Consider the following 20854-nt stretch of genomic DNA (forward strand, 5'->3'; position numbering starts at 1 on the left):
GGCAAATCTGGTGCAGTCCATGAGGAGGAGATGCACTGCAGTACTTAATGCAGCTGGTGGCCACACCAGATACTGACAGTTACTTTGATTTTGACCCCCCTTTGTTGAGGGACACATTATTAAATTTCTGTTTGTCACATGTCTGCAGAACTTGTTCAGTTTATGTCTCAGTTGTTGAATCTTGTTATGTTCATACAAATATTTACACATGTTAAGTTTGCTGAAAATAAACGCAGTTGACAGTGAGAAGACGTTTCTTTTTTTGCAGAAACCCAGGTCATTAGAAAGGGTTCACATACTCTCTCTTCCCGCTGTATATCTGTGCTTACCTGCTGCAGAGTTCTGTGCTCAGCTCTTTTGCTGACAGTTGCTCTCGGTATCATACAATGTGTCCATGTGGCAGAGGGAGACACATTCATAACTAGAGTGCAGAGGCATGCCCGCCGTCCCGCTATAGTTGGAGTAACATCTGTGCAAAAGCCCCCCATTCTACCCCATGGAATCTGTATTTCGTCAATATAGGCACGCAGCACACTGAACATCCCTTCCATGCTCGAGAATCGTGAGACAGAACAATATGTCCTCATGAATAGCATACATGTATAGCAAACAAAAGACAATACATGGGCATCTCGGCCCTCACAGCTAACGTCCATTTGGAGAGCATAAGCTGGGGAGTTTTGAGTCGTTCAGTCAGTTTCCTCTTGAATAAGATTTGATTTGAATTGATTGCTAGCAATATAATAAATTATTAATTCAACAGTCTTCTCTGACAAGGTATTGATGTGAGTTTCTGTGCCTCCGCCTCCCCACACATTGTTTTCACCATATCAATTGCAGCCAATAATATCAAAGTCTCGGCCATAGTGTCTATTTTCATAGTGTAGCAGGCCTAGCCATTCACCATGGGAATGATTCAAGTGCAATGGTCAAGTGCAGCCTATTTCCGTGATCTAATGGCGCTCTCTGGTTGAATGAATGAATGTTTTAAATAATTTGTATTTTTAAGGTTAACCACATTACAATGATTTTAAGAGACAAAGACGATACTATATTATTTTTTTTGCACCAAGTCTGTAACCAAAAGGACCCTGAACAGCTTCTACCAAAGCCATAAGACTGTTAAATAGTTAACCTTATAGCTACCCGGGACTATCTGTATTGACCCTTTTTGCACAAACTTTTTTTCATTCTTCACAAACACTGCTGCTACTGTTTATTATCTATCCTGTTGCGTATTCACTTCATTCCTAGTTATACATATACATATCCAACTCAATGACCTCGTAGCCAAGTTATCATTACTCATTGGGTATTTATTATTACATGTTATAATTTTTCTAATAATTCTCTATTTTCTTTCTCTCGGCCTGTGACGAATATAATTTGATTTGATTCAAACACTATACTCCCAGACTGAGCCATCAGATACCACTGTAAAGTGAACTCCCTTTTCTTTGTCATTTCACCTCTATTCTCTAGTTGGTTTGCGTCTATCTGAAGTTCCCAGTTCTATCTCCAGTTCTTATCCGTTCTTATCAGTTCTTATGTTAATTTTATTCTTAATTAGATCTAATTTCAAAGATGTTTAGCAACACTATAAAAAACGGATGCAAACAATATCATTACCTATGTTTTCCGTGGAGAGTGTGAAGCTTTTCCACTCGGCAGATAGCACATCTGCTAAAGCTCCAGTCAGTTTATCAATGCTCTCCACCACAGTGAATGGTCCCACAGTCTGTATGGAAAAAAAATAAAAATAAAAAATTATTTTTTTGCATTTGTGTGAAAAAAAAACATTACTGAAATTGGATTTTCTGGTTGAAAACTGGTCATGTAACCAGAATACAAAACGACTGGTCTCTGTTACAATCAGGTAATGATATATTTTTTCACGACAAGATCAAGAAGTCATGAAAAATACATAATATTCCTGTTGTTTTGTGGTCAGATTACAACTTCCGTATAGAACCAGTTCCTTATAGAACATGTAAAAATTACAAAATAAATCAAAACTTCACATTCATTGTAGAGTTAAGACAAAAGTGTGACAAAAAAAATATTAAGACCAGTATACAACCTGACCATGAAATCATTAAATACGTAATTGCAACCAGTTCTGTTTGCTGGTGTAATACATTATATAAACGTGTGAACACTGAAAACGTACAACGTCCTCCGGCCGACCTAGCCACTGGGTGGCCCTCTTAGAGTCCAGGATGAGACTGGCCAGTTTCAGGTAGTTGGTGGCAATGGACACCATGGCATCGGCAGAGTCTAGGCCCCCCTGGGCATGGTTGACCTCCTGGGTGGTGGTGGTGGCCTCCAGTTTCATCATCTCGGTGAGGTAGAGGACATCGGTGGACGTAAGGATGTCTGGACTGGCCTCCAGGACCCTGACCAGCACGGTAGTCAGTCCGCTCAGCGACACCAAGTCTTTCTCAGACGACGCGTTCATGCTCATGTCCTCAATCACCTTGGTGAAAAACATGGTGGTTTGAACCATAGAAATAGAATAACTATTAGAACATTAGCGAACTTTGACTTGAATGGGAATGTCTATTGGGCTTATTTACAGTGCATTTGGAAAGTATTCAGACTAGAGGTCGACCGATTAATCGGAATGGCCGATTAATCGGGGCGATTTCAAGTTTCCATAACAATCGGAAATCGGTATTTTTGGGCGCCGAATTCCGATTTTTATTTGTATTTTTATACCTTTTATTTAACTAGGCAAGTCAGTTAAGAACACATTCTTATTTTCAATGACTGCCTAGGAACTGTGGGTTAACTGCCTTGTTCAGGGGCAGAACGACAGATTTTCACCTTGTCAGCTCAGGGGTTCCAATCTTGCAAAAGCACAGTTAACTAGTCCAACGCTCTAACCATTGCACTCCACGAGTAGCCTGCCTGTTACACGAATGCAGTAGAAGCCAAGGTAAATTGCTAGCTAGCATTAAACTTATCTTATAAAAAACAATAAATCATAATCACTAGTTATAACTACTAATCCAGTTTAGCAGGCAATATTAACCAGGTGAAATTGTGTAATTTATCTTGCGTTCATTGCACGCAGAGTCAGGGTATATGCAACAGTTTGGGCTGCCTGGCTCATTGCGAACTAATTTGCCAGAATGTTACGTAATTATGACATACATTGAAGGCTGTGCAAAGTAACAAGAATATTTAGACTTAGGGATGCCACCCGTTAGATAAAACACCGAACGGTTCCGTATTTCACTGAAATAATAAAGGTTTTGTTTTCGAAATGATAGTTTCCGGATTCGATCATATTAATGACCAAAGGCTCGTATTTCTGTGTGTTATTATGTTATAATTAAGTCTGATTTGATAGAGCAGTCTGACTGAGCAGCAGCAGGCCCGTAATCATTAATTCAAACAGCACTTTTGTGCGTTTTGCCAGCAGCTCTTCTCAAGCACAGCGCTGTTTATGACTTCAAGCCTATCAGCCTAATGGCTGGTGTAACCAATGTGAAATGGCTAGCTAGTTAGCTGGGTGTGCGCTAATACTGTTTCAAACCTCACTCGCTTTTAGATTTGGAGTAGTTATTCCACTTGCGCTGCAAGGAACGCGGCTTTTGTGGAGCGATGGGTAACGATGCTTCGAGTGTGGCTGTTGTCGATGTGTTCCTGGTTCGAGCCCAGGTAGGGGCGAGGAGGGGGACGGAAGCTATACTGCTACACTGGCAATACTATAGTGCCTATTAGAACATCCAATAGTCAAAGGTATATGAAATACAAATGGTATAGAGAGAAATAGTCCTATAAATACTATATTAACTACAACCTAAAACCTCTTATCTTGGAACCACCAACTTTCATATGTTCTCATGTTCTGAGCAAGGAACTTAAACGTTAGCTTTTTTACATGGCACATATTTTACATGGCACACATTTTTACATGGCACATATTACTTTCTTCTCCAACACTTTGTTTTTGCATTATTTAAACCAAATCGAACATGTTTCATTATTTATTTGAGGCTAAATTGATTGTATTGATGTATTATATTAAGTTAGAATAAGTGTTCATTCAGTATTGTTGTAATTGTCATTATTACAAATAAAAAAGTAAAGGAATCGGCCGATTAATCGGTATCAGGGTTTTTGATCCGCCGATAATCGGTATCGGTATCGGTATTGGCGTTGAAAAATCATAATCGGTCGACCTCTAATTCAGACCCCTTGACTTTTTCCACATTTTGTTACGTTACAGCCTTATTCTAAAATAGATTAAATATTTTTTCCACCTCATCAATCTACACACAATACCCATAATGACAAAGCAAAAGCAGGTTTTAAGACAAAAATTAAATATCACATTTACACAAGTTTTCAGACCCTTTACTCAGCACTTTGTTGAAGCACCTTCGGCAGCGATTACAGCCTCAAGTCTTCTTGGGTATGATGCTACTAGCTTGGCACATGTATATTTGGGGAGTTTCTCACATTCTTCTCTGCAGATTCTCTCAAGCTCTGTCAGGTTGGATGGAGAGTGTCGCTGCACAGCTATTTTCAGGTCTCTCCAGAGATGTTTGATCAGGTTCATGTCCGGGCTATGGCTGGGCCACTCAATGATATTCATAGACTTTATGAATATAAAGACCCGGCTTCATAAACGCGAAGCCACACCTGCGTTGTCTTGGCTGTGTGCTTAGGGTCAATGTCCTGTTGGATGGTGAAGCTTAGCAACAGTCTGAGGTCCTTAGCGCATTGGAGCAGGTTTCCATCAAGGATCTCTCTGAACTTTGCTCTGTTCATCTTTCCCTCAATCCTGACAAGTCTCCCTGCCGATGAAAAACATCTCCACAGCATAATGCTCCACCATAGGGATGGTGCCAGGTTTCCTCCAGACGTGATGCTTGGCGTTCAAGCCAAAGAGTTCAATCTTGGTTTCATCAGACCAGAGAATCTTGTTTGTCAACTTCTGAGAGTTCTTTAGGTGCCTTTTAACAAACTCCAAGCGGGTTGTCATGTGTCACTTCCTGAGGAGTGGCTTCAGTCTGGCCACTCTACCATAAAGGCCTGATTGGTGGAGTGCTGCAGAGATGGTTGTCCTTCTGAAAGGATCTTCCATCTCCACAAACTTCTTTCATTTAAGAATGATTTCTCATGAAGCTGGTTGAGAGAATGCCAAGATTGTGCAAAGCTGTCATCAAGGCAAAGGGTGGCTACTTTGAAGAATCTCAAATATAGAATATATTTTGATTTGTTTAACACTTTTTTTGGTTACTATATGATTCCTTACTTCACAGTTTTGATGTCTTCACTATTATTCTACAATGTAGAAAATAGTAAAAAATAAAGAAAAACCCTTGAATGAGTATGTGTGTCCTAACTTTTGACTGGTACTGTACGTATTCACACCCCTTTGCTATGACGCTCCAAGTTGAGCTCAGGTGCATCCAATTTCCTTTGATCATCCTTGAGATGTCGCTACAACTTGATTGGAGTCCACCTGTGGCCAATTCAATTGTTTGGACATGATTTAAAAAGAAACACACCTGCTGTTCACCACCGCTCCCCACCTAAATTAACACCCTAGAATCGATGTCCGTGCCCCAGTGGAAAGGTTCCACAGTTGACAGTGCATGTCAGAGCAGCTACTCCAAGGAACTGTCTATAGATCTCTGAGATAGAATTGTTATGAGGCATTTATTTGGGGAATGGTAAAAAAAAAAAACATTTCTAGAGTGTTGAACGTTTCCAAGTGCACAGTGGTCTCCAGCATTGTGAAATTGAAAAAAATATGGAAATACCCACACTCTGCCTAGAGCTGGCTGTCTGACCAAACTGAACAACCGGGCAAGAAGGACTCTGACAGAACTACAGAGAGTTACTTGGCTGATATCGGAGAACCTGCCAGAAGGACAACAGTCTCTACAACACTTCACCAATCTGGGCTTTATTGGAGTGGCCAGACTGAAGCCACTCCTGAGAAAAAGGCACGTGATATTGTGGAATATATAATCAAAGGGAAGAGAGACCAGATTCTTTCAAACAACACTTTATCATAAGATTTGCAAAAATCAACATCACCAAGAACGGTTCAGAGTTGAAAGCTTAACAAACATAGCCCGGTCTTTGCTTTTATAGAGGAAATACATACAACCCTTTTCTGTGTACGTGGCAGTCAACAGATAGTGTGTAAAAGGTCATTAGTTAGCACATTCATTCATCTGGAAACTGCAAAACACTATAATATGCTCCTTTCTGCAAGTTTCCATACATGTGACTTTCTGTAGATAGTAAACCCACGGGGTGTCACATGCTGCGGCCGCTCCCAAGCTGACCGTAGCTATACGCCCAGTCTTATGACTAAGTCCCACAAAGACAAGGTTGTATCAGGTTAGAAAAACACCAGCATATAACAAGATAATTCTTTAAACAGTAAAACATGGGATAGAATGACTAATTATGTATTTTCCACGATAATGACCGCAGGCACGCCTGAAGTTTGTTAAAAGGTGGAATGCTGGATTGGCTTCAGAACAAGAATGTGACAGTCCTTGAGTGGCCCAGTCAAAGCCCAGACTTGAATCCCATAGAAAATCTGTGGATCGACTTGAAGATTGCTGTTCACCACCGCTCCCCATCTAAATTAACCCCCTAGAATCGATGTCCGTGGAAATCTAATTAGCATAGAGCTAGAGCGGTGTTTGTCAGACCATGAGACATCCCGAAAATCGGTCTTCTTACTAAATTGTCTGTAGTGTCCGAATGTTTTGGTCTACGAGCCCTACAAACGTCTTGGAACTCGTCTGAAGTCGGTACAGCCGATCTGCCAACTTCTGTCTGTAGTGTTCGAACAGTTTGGGCTACACTAATATAACCCATCTGTAGAAAGGCGATACTCTAAAGAACACGTACATTTCAGTTGTTTTGCTCTAGGATGCCCACAGGCCTCACAAGACTAGTCTGAAGGTCCCCTGGTACCAAATGAAAACATTTATGGAAGTATTTATGGAGACTGTTTAGTTCCAAAAATAAGGGGTTAAACACATGTGAACACACTTTTTTTTTTTTTTTTTGGGGGGGGACTATCTGTTGTTCCATGTAGTGAATCTGTTATTCAATGTGTTTGTATGGGCTAATAGCAGTAAAGGTCAAATAAAAATGTTCATTACATAATTTGTTTATATATTTTTTGATACTTCAAGGGGTCTTACAATTCAATGGATCATTTTGGTACCTTGGTACCTTCTTAAAACAATTCCACATGGCTTAGCAGAACCCTCCCCGGCTTAGACTGTAATGGTTTAACAAAGCTTGAGAAAATCTGCAAAGAGGAATGGGAGGAAATCCTCAAATCCGGGTTTGCAGAGCTGATACAGACACACCCAAGACAACTCAGAGCTATAAACCGCCAAAGCTGCTTCTACAAAGTATTGACTCAGGGGTGTGAATACTTAAGTAAATTGGATATTTCTATACTTAATTTTCAATAAATTAGCAAACATTTCTCAAAACATGTTTTCACTTTGTCCTTATGGCATCTTGTGTGTAGATCTATGGTATGACTACTTTCTGGAGGCACTGTATGTTGCTTCTAATGAAGTTGGATCTGGGTTGCTCAGTGTGACGCCATCGTGTAATGTATAATACATTACATGATTTTTAACTGCGATTTTGCCACGATTTGAGATCCACGACAAATTTCTGGGATCGCAAATAAATTCTAACGCCGTATGCTCTGACCAAGACGTCGTAGGTCGCATAATGAAAGTGGGCGAATGAAATGCGACTACGCGTCTTTCACTCTCCCGATATGCATCTTAGGTCCCGGTTATTTTTCTGACATGCCAGAAAATGTCTTGTGAAGTGATAGAGGTGCTACGATGCGACTTGCAATTATAATTTGCCCACGATGTGGAAATTTTGTCTGGGACAGCAAAAATAGTGGCATAAGACGGCTAAAATAGTAGTCTGTGCAGGCCTACTTGTGCAACTTGTCCTACAGCCACACAGAGTAGGAGGCGGGCCCTGAAACATCTGGAAATCGCAAGTCAAGGAGGGGACTAGACAGGTTGCAATGTTAGCAAACTCATCTAATGTGAGCACATCGGTTGCAGACTTCAGGACAACATGATTATGTAGAGTGCTCCAACTATGTAAAGATTTTTAGCGTCGTCTATGCCTAGTTGCATTGCATCTGACTGTATTCAATGTCCAATCAGTGAGCAAGTTTACTTGACTAGTCATATCATTCCAATCGGAAATCAGATCCAGTTTTCATGTCAACACAGCTGTCAGTGCTGCTGCAAACTACAACAAAAGAGACATGCCATTTAGGAAATGTATAAACAATTCTAGTCACCATGGCAAGTCATGGTTTATGTACATGGTCTGGAGGTCAATACATTTAATTTTAAAAGTGAACCCAGACATTTCTCTCTCCAGTTTCAACTGAAATTGTCCAACATGAACTGCTTGGTTAGCTAGCTAGCTTGGTAAAACATGATTGGCAAATAGGCAACATTTTGGTTAGCTAGCTAAAATGTTCAGCCAGTATTTTGTCTATATCGAGGATGTTCCAATTACCAAGCGTTAGGATAAACAAATAATTTATGAAACCATGATGTGATTATTATTATTATTGATTATTTTTACCTTTATTTAACTAGGCAAGTCAGTTAAGAACAAATTCTTATTTATAATGACGGCCTACACCGGCCAAACCCGGACAACTCCCAATCACGGCCAGTTGTGATACAGCCTGAATTCGAACTAGGGTGTCTGTAGTGATGCCTCTAGCACTGAGACGCAGTGCCTTAGACCGCTGCGCCACTCAGGAGCTCCAATGTATGACAGGATTGGATGTTGCATGAAATTTCAATTGCCTTTGAATTGCTTCATGTATCAGCAAAGTTGCTAGAGAAGATGTCACTTGCATCTGAAACAAAAATTGTGTCCAAATAGCTTTGTGTGACCAGAGGAAGCTGCAAAGCCAGAGGGTTTACTCAAACCAAAATCTGTCTACCTAAATAAGACAACGAAGTGAGGATTTTTTTTTAATGGAGGCCAATGAGTGTCAAATTTGGTCAACAACAAAAAATGTCATTCCTAATTTGGTACGTGAGGCTTATTTGATCGAAAAAAAGTTTTGCAATGGTTGTGTTATAAATGCACTGATATAAATGGATGCACTCATATAAACAACTATATCGGAGTATAGTTGTTCACACTGGCTAGAATGGTCACCACACAGCTAATCTCACCACCTCCCCCCTGCCTTCCATCTTTGAGGACATGCATTTCCATTGTTGGAGCAGTCACTCAACTATCTTGTCAATATAACAGAAAACCTTTGGTGTGACACAGGCTTAAGGTTGTGTCCCAAATGCCCTTTATAGTGCACTACTTTTAAGCACAGCCCTAAGGACCCTGGTAAAAAGCAGTGCACTACATAGGGAATTGGGTGCCATTTGGGACGTAACCCTAAATAACCCAGGGGAGATGCATATTAATTCTGCCATTGGCTTGCGTTTGTTGGACGCAGAATCCAGACTGATAAAGCTGCATTTGAATGGTGTGAAACTAATAGGCTACAGCTGGGTGAACCTTCCAATTTACAGGGTTGGTCGAGCGCATCTTTGCTCACCTTAATGAAAAACGCTGTCTTGGGAAAGCCGAAGATGTCCAACACCTCTAGAATAAAAAAAAGTAAACAAAACAATGTTAGTATGAGATATCTCGGGATATACTGAATAAAACATAAACAACCGCCCAGAGTTGATGTCCGTGCCCCAGTGGAAATATAATTAGCATAATACAAAAATCCCCATCAAAATAATTTTGTTTAAGCTAGAGATATAGTGTTTTTTTTTGCATGGGCAGCGTCTCAAATCACTTTATCCACCAATGGCGGCCTTCCGAGTGTGTACAGTGGTGTTTGTCAGACCATGTGACATCCCGAAAATCGGTCTTCTCAGAAAAACATCTGTAGCGTCCGAATGTATTACTACTCTATAGACAGACGAGACTCTCCCAAACACGACGGTGTTCTCCGTTTTGGTCTACTACCCCCACAAGAGTCACGGGACTCGTCTGCAGTCGGTTCCGCCGATCTGCCAACTTTTGTCTCTAAAGTCTGAACAGATTGGGCTACACACGAATACTGAAACGTGAGACTCTCACGAACACATTTTGCTCTAGGATGCCTAAAATCCTGATATTTATTATATCTCTCAGATATAGGACAGACACTTTTTTTTATTGACTGTTGATCTGTTTTGTCATGTATGAATCTTTTATTCAATGTGTTTCTATGGGCTAATAGCAGTAAGGCCAAATGTAATGTTTCACCAATTAATTGTTTTATGTACTTTTTTTGATACCAAAACAGGTCCTAAAATTCGAAATCAAATAGCTAAATTATCCTTGGTATGACCATCTTAAAACAACCCCCTCCCTTAATTAAGGGGCAATGGGGGACTGGTACAACCATCCTTTGGTACATCCATAACATGTAAATGCCTCATGAGCTTAGTTCAACTATTGTACCCAATCAGAACCCCAAATATACGCTTGTTTTATTCCATGCCAAGTAAACAATGTAATAAACACTGTATAGCTTTAAAACATGGCTAACACTATCATTTTGATCTCATGGGTGGTCAGTCCTTGCGTCCATAGCTCTGTCTATCAATTACATTTCCCCAGCCTCATCACTCTGTTTACCAAAAGAAGTGGCGGGCTGACCGCTTTGTTGTTCGAATCCTGGTTTGCCCCTTTAAGGTGACTGGATAGGTGAAAGCAAGGTATCTACAGAGGTAGACGTAACTTAACCAATTATAGATTAGTGATTACCTAAAGGATGGAATGACTTGGGTCTGTTTGAATGGGTGCAACGTTATCGAATGTCCAGATATAAATGTATTGTGTAAAACAAATATTTGACATGTAGAATAGGGAATCCTGCTAGCTCTATTAATCCCATTTATATAACGTTCTAAACACATCACCTTTCTGAACACATCCTAAGTTTAATTTTGAAAGTACCCAAGCAGGGCCATTGAGTTTTTTATTACATTGGCACCATAACATAACAAGAGTCTATTTGAGACAGGTGACGCTTAACTTTTAAAAGTTGTATCTTATTTTACATAGGATGTTGTTGTTTAATTCCCCCCCAAAAACATGCACTCCCCCTTTGATTGATTTGTGTGTGCTTAGAAATAATTAGATCATGTTTCGATGACATTTAACTGTCATCAGTGAGCGATCACCTTTCTCAAACTGGCAGACGGCACCTCTCTGACTGTCACAAACGTCTAAGTCCCAGCCTCCACTCAGGGGGTCAAAGGTGACACACTCTCCAGCCTGAGGTGCATCCACCACCTCAGAGAAGTTATGATATGGCACCACATCTGAATCCAACAGGGAGTACAGGAACTCGTCAGCCAACTCACTGCTGTTAGCTAGTAAGGAAGAAATAACAGAAAAAAACAGGGAGCCAAAAAGATAAGATGAGTCCATTGTACATCAATCAATCAAATGCATTTTTAAAGACCTTTTAGAATCATTATATGTCACAAGTGCTTTACATTAAATTGTCGAGGGTTGCAAACTTACAGTAACTTTCCAAAAATTCTCAGGTTTTCCAGATATCCAGGTTGGAGGATTCCTAGAATCAGGAAGGATTGACCAAAGGTACAAAATCCTCCAACCAGGAATTCTGGAATACAGCCCTAAAAACTGTCCTTAACCCCAAACAGCAAGCAAAAGCAGTAGCACATTGTCCGGGAAAAACTTAGCAGAAGGAAGACAAGTGTCTAACTCCAGGCTCGGCAATTTACCTGTCTAAAATCAACTCGCTTGCGTTGAGGTGGGAGGTGTGGCAATATTTTAGGTATGTCCTTAAAAACAAGAGCAAAAGTAACAATCTTCCCAGCGCTAATGGGAAGATAAGACCCACAAAAAGCAGGTCTTAATGGTAACGCATTTGACAATGGCATGGATTTTGAGAGCGGAATAGCAGACTATCCACCCATGACACACAGTGCCCATGGAAAAGACATGTCCTCTTAATCAAGGCTGTTTTAGCAGCATCGCATAGGTGAGTCTTCTTAGGCCTACGTGTGCACACAGTGCCATGGAACAAGAAGAGATATATGATATCATGCTTCTGACCCCACCCTGTGTAGAAATATGGTTGTTGTTTAAAAAAAACAGATTTCTTGTTTCCCATTTCGTATCAAGCCCTCCGCTACCCTTAACCTAGGCCTGCGCTACTAAGGCTGGTTAAACAGCAATGTGTTTTCTGTTTTATCCTTGCCTTGCAAAGCAGCATATCCATAAAGTTGTTTAGTCAATGTGCCTTGAACAGAAAATATACTGCACATCCTTAAACATATAAACATACGGTGCATTCGGAAAGTATTCAGACCCCTTTACTTGCCACACATTTCGTTACGTTACAGCCTTATTCTAAAAACAATTAAATTGTTTTATTCCCCTCATCAACCTACACACAATAACCCATAATGCCAAAGCATAAAAACTGGTTTTAATACATTTGAGCAAATTTACGGGAAAAACAACAACTGAAATATCACATTTACATAAATATTTAGACCCTTTACTCCAAACACCTTTGGCAGCGATTACAGCCTCGAGTCTTCTTGGGTATAACGCTACAATCTTGGCACACCTGTATTTGGGGAGTTTCTCCCATTCTTCTTTGCAGATTCTCTCAAGCTCTGTTAAGTTGGACAGGGAGCGTTGCTGCACAGCTATTTTCAGGTCTCTCCAGAGATGTTTGATTGGGTTCAAATCCGAGCTCTGGCTGGGCCACTCAAGGACATGCAGAGACTTGTCTCAAAGCTGCTCCTGTGTTGTCTTGGCTGTGTGCTTAGGGTTGTTGTCCAGTTGGAAGGTGAACCTTTGCCTCAGTCTGAGGTCCTAAGCGCTCTGGAGCAGGTTTTCATCAAGGATATTTCTGTACGTTACTCTGTTCATCTTTCCCTCGATCCTAACTAGTCTCCCAGTCCCTGCCACTGAAAAACATGCCCTCAGCATGATGCTGCCACCACCATGCTTCACCGTAGGGATGGTGCAAGGTTTCCTCCAGATGAGATGCTTGGCATTCAGGCCAAATAGTTCAATCTTGGTTTCATCAGACCAGAGAACCTTTTTTTTCATGGACTGATGCTTTTTGGCAAAACTCCAAGCATGTCATGTGCATTTTACTTAGGAGTGGCTTCTGTCTGGCCACTCTACCATAAAGGCCTGATCGGTGGAGTTCTGCAGAGATGGTTGTCCTTCTGGTAGGTCCTCCTCCATCTCCACAGAGGAATTCTGGAGCACTGTCAGAGTGACCATCGGGTTCTTGGTCCCCTTTCTGACCAAGTTCCCTCTCGCCTGATTGCTCAGTTTGGCCGGGCGGCCAGCTCTTGGAAGTCTAGGTGGTTCCAAACTTCTCCCAATTAAGAATGATGGAGGCCAATGTGTTCTTGGGGGCCTTCAATGCTGCAGAAATGTTTTGGTACCCTTCCCCTGTCACGTTTTATCAAGGTGGGTGGAATCAGGCGCAGAGAGCAGGTTTCAGTGATTCGAACAGTTTATTCTCCGGCGCACAAAAAACACGGTCAACCCAACACACAGGGTGAATAATCCAACACAGGATCAAAATAGACCGGAGAATAAAACACAAGTGCTACACCAAATGACACGAATACAAAAACAATCCCGCACAAAACAAGGGCGGGACAACCTACTACATATAAGGACGTTAATTAAACTAAAATACACACAGGTGAAACTAATAAGACAAAACCAACAGACAAACGAAAAAGGGATCGGTAGTGGCTAGTAGGACGGTGACGACGACCGCCGAGCACCGCCCGAATAGGCAGGAGAGGCAACTTCGGCGGAAGTCGTGACAGTACCCCCCCTCTGACCCGCGGCCCCCGCCACCGTCCTCGAGGACGACCCGGAGGACGAGGTGCTGGGCGATCCGGGTGGAGGCGGTGGAAATCTCTCAGGAGAGAAGGGTCCAAAATGTCCCCCACCGGAACCCAGCATCTCTCCTCCGGACCGTACCCCTCCCAGTCCACGAGGTACTGTAGGCCCCCCACCCGGCGTCTCGAATCCAGAATGCCCCGAACTGTGTACGCCGGGGACCCCTCGATGTCCAGAGGGGGCGGAGGGACCTCAGGCACCTCACCTTCTTGCAGGGGACCAGCCACCACCGGCCTGAGGAGAGACACATGAAACGAGGGGTTAATACGGTAATACCTAGGAAGTTGTAACCTGTAACACACCTCGTTTATTCTCCTCAGGACTTTGAACGGCCCCACACACTGCGGCCCCAGCTTCCGACAGGGAAGGCGGAGGGGCAGGTTTCGGGTCGAGAGCCAGACCCTGTCCCCCCGGTGCAAACACGGGGGCCTCACTGCGGTGCTGGTCAGCGCTCCTCTTCTGCCGTTCTCCCGCTAACCGTAGTGAGTCCTGAACGGCTTTCCAGGTGTCCTTGGAGCGCTGTACCCTTTCCTCCACCGCAGGAGCCTCGGTCTGGCTCTGATGCCATGGGGCCAGGACCGGCTGGTAACCTAACACACACTCAAAAGGGGACAAGTTAGTTGAGTGGCGTAGGGAGTTCTGAGCTAGTTCAGCCCAGGGAACATACCTTGCCCACTCACCAGGCCGGTCCCGGCAATAGGACCGCAGAAACCTGCCCACATCCTGGTTTACGCGCCCCACCTGCCCATTACTCTCGGGGTGAAAACCTGAGGTTAAGCTGACCGAGACCCCCAATCTCTCCATAAACGCCCTCCACACTCTGGACGTGAATTGGGGACCCCGATCAGAAACCCCATAGTGCCGGAAGACATGGGTAAACAAGGCCTCCGCAGTCTGCAGGGCCATAGGGAGACCAGGCAACGGGATGAGACAACAGGACTTAGAAAACCGATCCACAACGACCAGGATCGTAGTACTTCCCTGGGACGGGGGATGGTCGGTAAGAAAGTCCACCGATAAGTGTGTCCACGGCCGTTGTGGAACGGGGAGGGGTTGTAATTTCCCTCTAGGCAGGTGCCGAGGAGCCTTGCTCTGAGCACACACTGAGCAGGAGGAGACATAAAATCTCACGTTTTTAGCCAGCGTGGGCCACCAGTATCTCCCTCTCAGACTCCGCACTGTCCTCTCGATGCCAGGATGACCCGAGGAGGGGAGAGTATGAGCCCACCGGATCAGCTTGTCCCGGACTCCCCACGGCACGTACTGAGTCCCCACTGGACAGTTAGGGGGGGCCGGCTCTGACCGTGAGGCCTCCTCTATCTCCGCGTCCACCTCCCATACCACCAGTGCCACGAGACATGACGGTGAAATGATGGGAGTTGGCTCAACGGACCGCTCCTCGGTATCATAGAGGCGGGACAGCGCGTAGGCTTTGGTGTTTTGGGAGCCTGGCCGGTATGAGAGGGTAAACCGGAACCTGGTAAAAAACATGGCCCATCTAGCCTGACGTGGATTTAGTCTCTTCGCTGCCCGGATATACTCGAGATTACGATGGTCAGTCCAGATGAGAAAAGGGTGTTTAGCCCCCTCAAGCCAATGTCTCCACACCTTCAGAGCCTTGACTATAGCTAACAACTCCCGGTCCCCCACATCATAGTTTCGCTCCGCTGGGCTGAGCTTGCTCAAAAAGAAAGCACACGGGCGGAGCTTGGGTGGCACGCCCGAGCGTTGGGACAGCACGGCCCCGACCCCAGCCTCGGACGCATCCACCTCCACTATGAACGCTAAAGAGGGGTCCGGATGCGCCAACACGGGCGCATTGGTGAACAGCTCCTTCAAACAACTGAAGGCTCTGCCCGCCTCTGCTGACCAGCGCAAGCGCACCGGTCCTCCCTTCAGCAGTGAGGTGATGGGAGCAGCCACCTGACCAAAACCCCGGATAAACCTCCGGTAGTAATTGGCAAAACCCTAGAAACCGCTGCACTTCTTTCACCGTGGTCGGAGTCGGCCAATTACGCACGGCTGTAACGCGGTCAACCTCCATCACCACCCCGGAGGTGGAAATACGATACCCCAGGAAGGAAACGGACTGTTTGAAAAACTCACATTTCTCCGCCTTGCAATACAGGTCATGCTCCAGCAGTCGCCCAAGTACCTTACGCACCAGAGACACATGCGCCACGAGTGTGGCAGAATAGATCAAGATGTCATCGATGTACACTACCACTCCCTGCCCGAGCAGGTCTCGGAGAATCTCATCTACGAAGGATTGGAAGACGGCTGGAGCATTCTTCAACCCGTATGGCATGACGCGGTACTCATAATGACCAGATGTAGTACTAAATGCGGTTTTCCACTCATCTCCTCCCCGGATACGCACCAGATTATACGCGCTCCTCAGGTCCAGTTTTGTGAAGAAGCGCGCCCCGTGAAATGATTCCACCGCCGTAGCGATGAGAGGTAGTGGGTAACTAAACCCCACGGTGATGGAATTTAGACCTCTATAATCAATGCACGGACGCAGACCTCCATCCTTCTTCTTCACAAAAAAGAAGCTCGAGGAGACGGGTGATGCGGAGGGCTGAATGTACCCCTGTCCCAGCGATTCAGCAACATATGATTCCATCGCTACCGTCTCCTCCTGGGACAATGGATACACGTGACTCCTAGGAAGTGCAGCGTTCTCCAGAAGGTTTATCGCGCAGTCCTCTCGATGATGAGGTTATAATTGGGTCGCCCTCTTTTTACTGAAGGCGATAGCCAAATCGGCATATTCAGAGGGAATGCGCACGGTGGAAACTTGGTCTGGACTCTCCACCGTAGTCGCACCAACGGCAACTCCTATACACCTACCTGAACACTCCTCTGACCACCCCTTAAGAGCGCCCTGTCGCCAGTAAATCACCGGGTTGTGTTGAGCTAACCAGGGAACCCCCAACACCACTGGAAACGCAGGTGAATCTGTAAGGAACAGACTAATCTGCTCCTTATGATCCCCCTGCGTTACCATGTCCAGCGGCACCGTAGCCTCCCTAATTACTCCTGACCCTAATGGTCGGCTATCTAAGGAGTGCACGGGGAAAGGTTGGTCTAACGACACAAGGGGAATCCCTAGCCTTAACGCAAGCCCACGATCCATGAAATTCCCAGCTGCGCCTGAATCGACTAGCGCCTTATGCTGTAGAGAGGGAAAAAACCCAGGGAAAGAAGTCAACACATACACATGACCGACAGGAAGCTCTGGGTGAGTCTGGTTCTTACTCACCTGGGGTGATCGAGCAGTGCTCCGCCTGCCCTCCCGACTCCCAGACGAGTTCCTCCAGCACCGGTCGGACGTGTGCCCTCGTCGACCACAACTGGTGCAGGAGGACACTCCTCCTCCGGTCCCCCTCGAAGCCGCCCCTCCTAATTCCATAGGGATAGGGGCAGGAGGGCTGGGAAGTGGAAACGACAGGGCCTAATCCGAACGTCCGCGGGCAGCCAGCAGACGGATAGCCAAGTCAATGAGTTCATCCAGTGTGAATGTAGTGTCCCGACATGCCAGCTCCCTGCGAACGTCCTCCCTGAGACTGCATCTGAAATGATCGATCAAGGCCCTGTCGTTCCATCCTGCTCCTGCGGCCAAGGTCCTGAACTCCAGAGCAAAGTCCTGTACGCTCCTCATCTCCTGACGCAGGTGGAACAGCCGTTCACCCGCCGCCCGACCCTCTGGTGGATGGTCAAAAACAGCTCGGAATCGGCGGGTGAACTCTGGGTAATTATCCCTCGCCGAGTCCGGACCATTCCACACTGCGTTGGCCCACTCGAGGGCCCCGCCCAGTCAAGCAGGAGACGAGGGCGCTCACGCTCTCCTCTCCGGAGGGAGCAGGACGCACGGTAGCCAGGTATAGTTCCAGTTGAAGGAGGAAACCCTGGCACCCAGCCGCCGTTCCGTCATACTCCCGTGGGAGTGTCAGCCGAAGAGCCCCGGAGCCAGATGTGGTTGCAGGAACAGGAGGTGCTGGAGAAGGGGGTGCTGGAGATGAGGTTGAAGGCCACTCCTCTCCCATCGATCCATCCTCTCCATCATTTGGTCCATGGCAGAACCAATCCGGTGAAGCACGCTGGTGTGATGGAGGACCCTCTCTTCCATCGATGGGAGAGGAGACGCGGCTGCTCCTGCTGATTCCATGAGGGTGCGGGATTCTGTCACGTTTTATCAAGGTGGGTGGAATCAGGCGCAGAGAGCAGGTTTCAGTGATTCGAACAGTTTATTCTCCGGCGCACAAAAAACACGGTCAACCCAACACACAGGGTGAATAATCCAACACAGGATCAAAATAGACCGGAGAATAAAACACAAGTGCTACACCAAATGACACGAATACAAAAACAATCCCGCACAAAACAAGGGCGGGACAACCTACTACATATAAGGACGTTAATTAAACTAAAATACACACAGGTGAAACTAATAAGACAAAACCAACAGACGAAAAAGGGATCGGTAGTGGCTAGTAGGACGGTGACGACGACCGCCGAGCACCGCCCGAATAGGCAGGAGAGCCAACTTCGGCGGAAGTCGTGACATCCCCAGATCTGTGCCTCGAAACAATCCTTTTTCGGAGCTCTACGGACAACTCCTTCAACCTCATGGCTTGGTTTTTGCTCTGACATTTATTTTTTTCACCTTTATTTAACCAGTTGAGAACAAGTTCTCATTTACAACTGCGACCTGGCCAAGATAAAGCAAAGCAGTGCGACAAAAACAACAACACAGAGTTTCACATAGGATAAACAAACACAATAGAACAATCTATATACAGTGTGTGCAAATGTAGTAAGATTAGGGAGGTAAGGCAATAAATATACCATAGTGGTGAAATAATTACAATTTAGTATTAACACCGGAGTGACAGATGTACAGATGATGATGTGCAAGTAGAGATACTAGGGTGCAAAAGAGCAAAAAAAAAATAACAATATGGGATGAGGTAGTTGGGTGGGCTATTTACAGATGGGCTGTGTATAGGTGCAGTGATCAGTAAGCTGCTCTGACAAGCATTTCGCTACACTCGCATTCAAATCTGCTAACCATGTGTATGTGACAAATAACATTTGATTTGATGCTTAAAGTTAATGAGGGAGATATAAGTCAACAGACACGACATACCCTGTCAACTGTGGGACCTTATATTAAACAGGTGTGCGCCTTTCCAAATCATGTCCAATCAATTGAATTTACCACAGGTGGACTCCAATCAAGTTGTAGAAACATCGAAAGGATGATCAATTGAAACAGGATGCACCTGAGCTCCATTTCGAGTCTCATAACAAAGGGTCTGAATAGTTTCGTTAAGATATATATATATATATTTTTTTTTATACATTTGCTAACATTTCTACAAACCTGTTTTCGCTTTGCCATTATTGGGTATTGTGTGAAGATTGATGAAGATTTTTTTTTTTATGATATCCATTTTAGAATAAGATTGTAATGTTGACAAAATGTGGAAAAAGTCAAAGGGTCTTTAATACTTTCCGAATGCACTGTATGCGCCTACCTGCATACTTCATTTAGCTTCTTCAAGTATCCATACCCATCTCCAAAGAGAGCATCTCATCCGGTTACCAAAGACGCACTCCTACAAACTTATTTCAGAAAGAAAACGCCAGGTAGAAATATGTTTAACCATTTATTAAGCAATGGATAGTGCAAGTCTTGGTGATATAGGCTCTGCTCTATCAGGGTAGCTCACTGTCCAAGCAAAGCATCAATATAAAATAGCCTACAGGCAGTGAGTGCGGTAAGCTGTACCAATCCCCCCGGCAGGAACACAGAACCTAACAGGTAGAGGCTGGGGTGATGGTGGGAACAAGAAGCCAGCACATAGTAACAGTAAGTGGCAGCAGGATGAGTGAGCAGACCCGGTCAGCTTAAATAGACCGCCAACTAAGGTAGGCGTGATTGATACTAGCCTCTAACACAGTAGATGCCATCTCAGCTGATGCGTCAGCCTGAGGAGGGGCACTCAGGTTTATTTTCTGAACTGGCTCCGCTTAATTTAAATGATTCATTGCTATAATGCAGTATCAACTGCATTGCTATAATGCAGTATATATATTTTGCTTATTGAGAACCTGCCTCACACATACAATACATTTTACGGGAACCTAGTATTTTTATTTTAGGAGAAGTGCAATGAGTAAAGATATGTACGCTAGGCTTTTAAAGCCAATTACAACAATATTGACTGCCAACACTCCAAACATAGGCTATTGAGCAAACACTGGATGTTAATTTTTCTTTTAATAGTACTAAGCTTTTAGGAGTGCTGTTTCAGTTTCACCCCCCCACAGAAAAACTATTAATAAAATGACTGCCATTACTGCTTATCACTTATTAACCATAATGTATTCACATTACTTTAATAAAATATTTTAATTGTTTTGTATATTACATTTGTTTTAGGCCTATTTGAAGACTATTATTTAATTCCAAGTTATCATCTCATCTCTATAGAACTGTTGCCTATGCCGTCTGATACAAATTACTTTTTTAATAGTTCTTCAAAGTAAAAAACACATACTTTTAAAACTGCTGAATACCAACTATCAATCTTAGATCATGTATTTTCAGGTAGAGATACCTCATGAACAACTGCTCTTTATCCCTTTCAATTGCGAGTTCTTTCTGTCTCTTCTCCATCTCAGAACAGACAAGTAGGTCGGTTAATTGCTCAGCACAATTTTTTACTGTTGCTATTACCCGTTACTGTGGCCTATACTATTTAATGAAGTGTAATATCAATCCACAATGGACCAGGACGAGAATAGTCCATGCCCCCAGCTGAATTGGAGTTGAAGAAAACACAAAGACAGTCAATAACAT

At 44.2% G+C, this 20854-nt stretch overlaps 1 protein-coding gene across 9 annotated transcripts in view; it reads right to left on the reverse strand.

The window, feature by feature from the left end:
* Positions 1 to 20854, reverse strand: part of LOC112234280 (adhesion G-protein coupled receptor D2) — a 158060-nt gene that overhangs the window by 124253 nt on the left and 12953 nt on the right. For 8 of the 9 annotated variants that reach the window (XM_024402337.2, XM_024402340.2, XM_042321909.1 and 5 more), the window contains 4 exons: positions 11250 to 11441; positions 9623 to 9669; positions 2171 to 2476; positions 1630 to 1738 (listed from right to left, as the gene is read on the reverse strand). In XM_024402337.2, the coding sequence (XP_024258105.1) occupies positions 1630 to 1738; positions 2171 to 2476; positions 9623 to 9669; positions 11250 to 11441 (654 nt within the window). The remainder of the gene's footprint in view (positions 1 to 1629; positions 1739 to 2170; positions 2477 to 9622; positions 9670 to 11249; positions 11442 to 20854) is intronic. The other variant, XM_024402342.2, reaches the window with a different exon arrangement.

Source organism: Oncorhynchus tshawytscha, linkage group LG05 (genome assembly GCF_018296145.1).
Source record: "Oncorhynchus tshawytscha isolate Ot180627B linkage group LG05, Otsh_v2.0, whole genome shotgun sequence".
In the NCBI taxonomy this organism is placed as follows: Eukaryota; Metazoa; Chordata; class Actinopteri; order Salmoniformes; family Salmonidae; genus Oncorhynchus; species Oncorhynchus tshawytscha.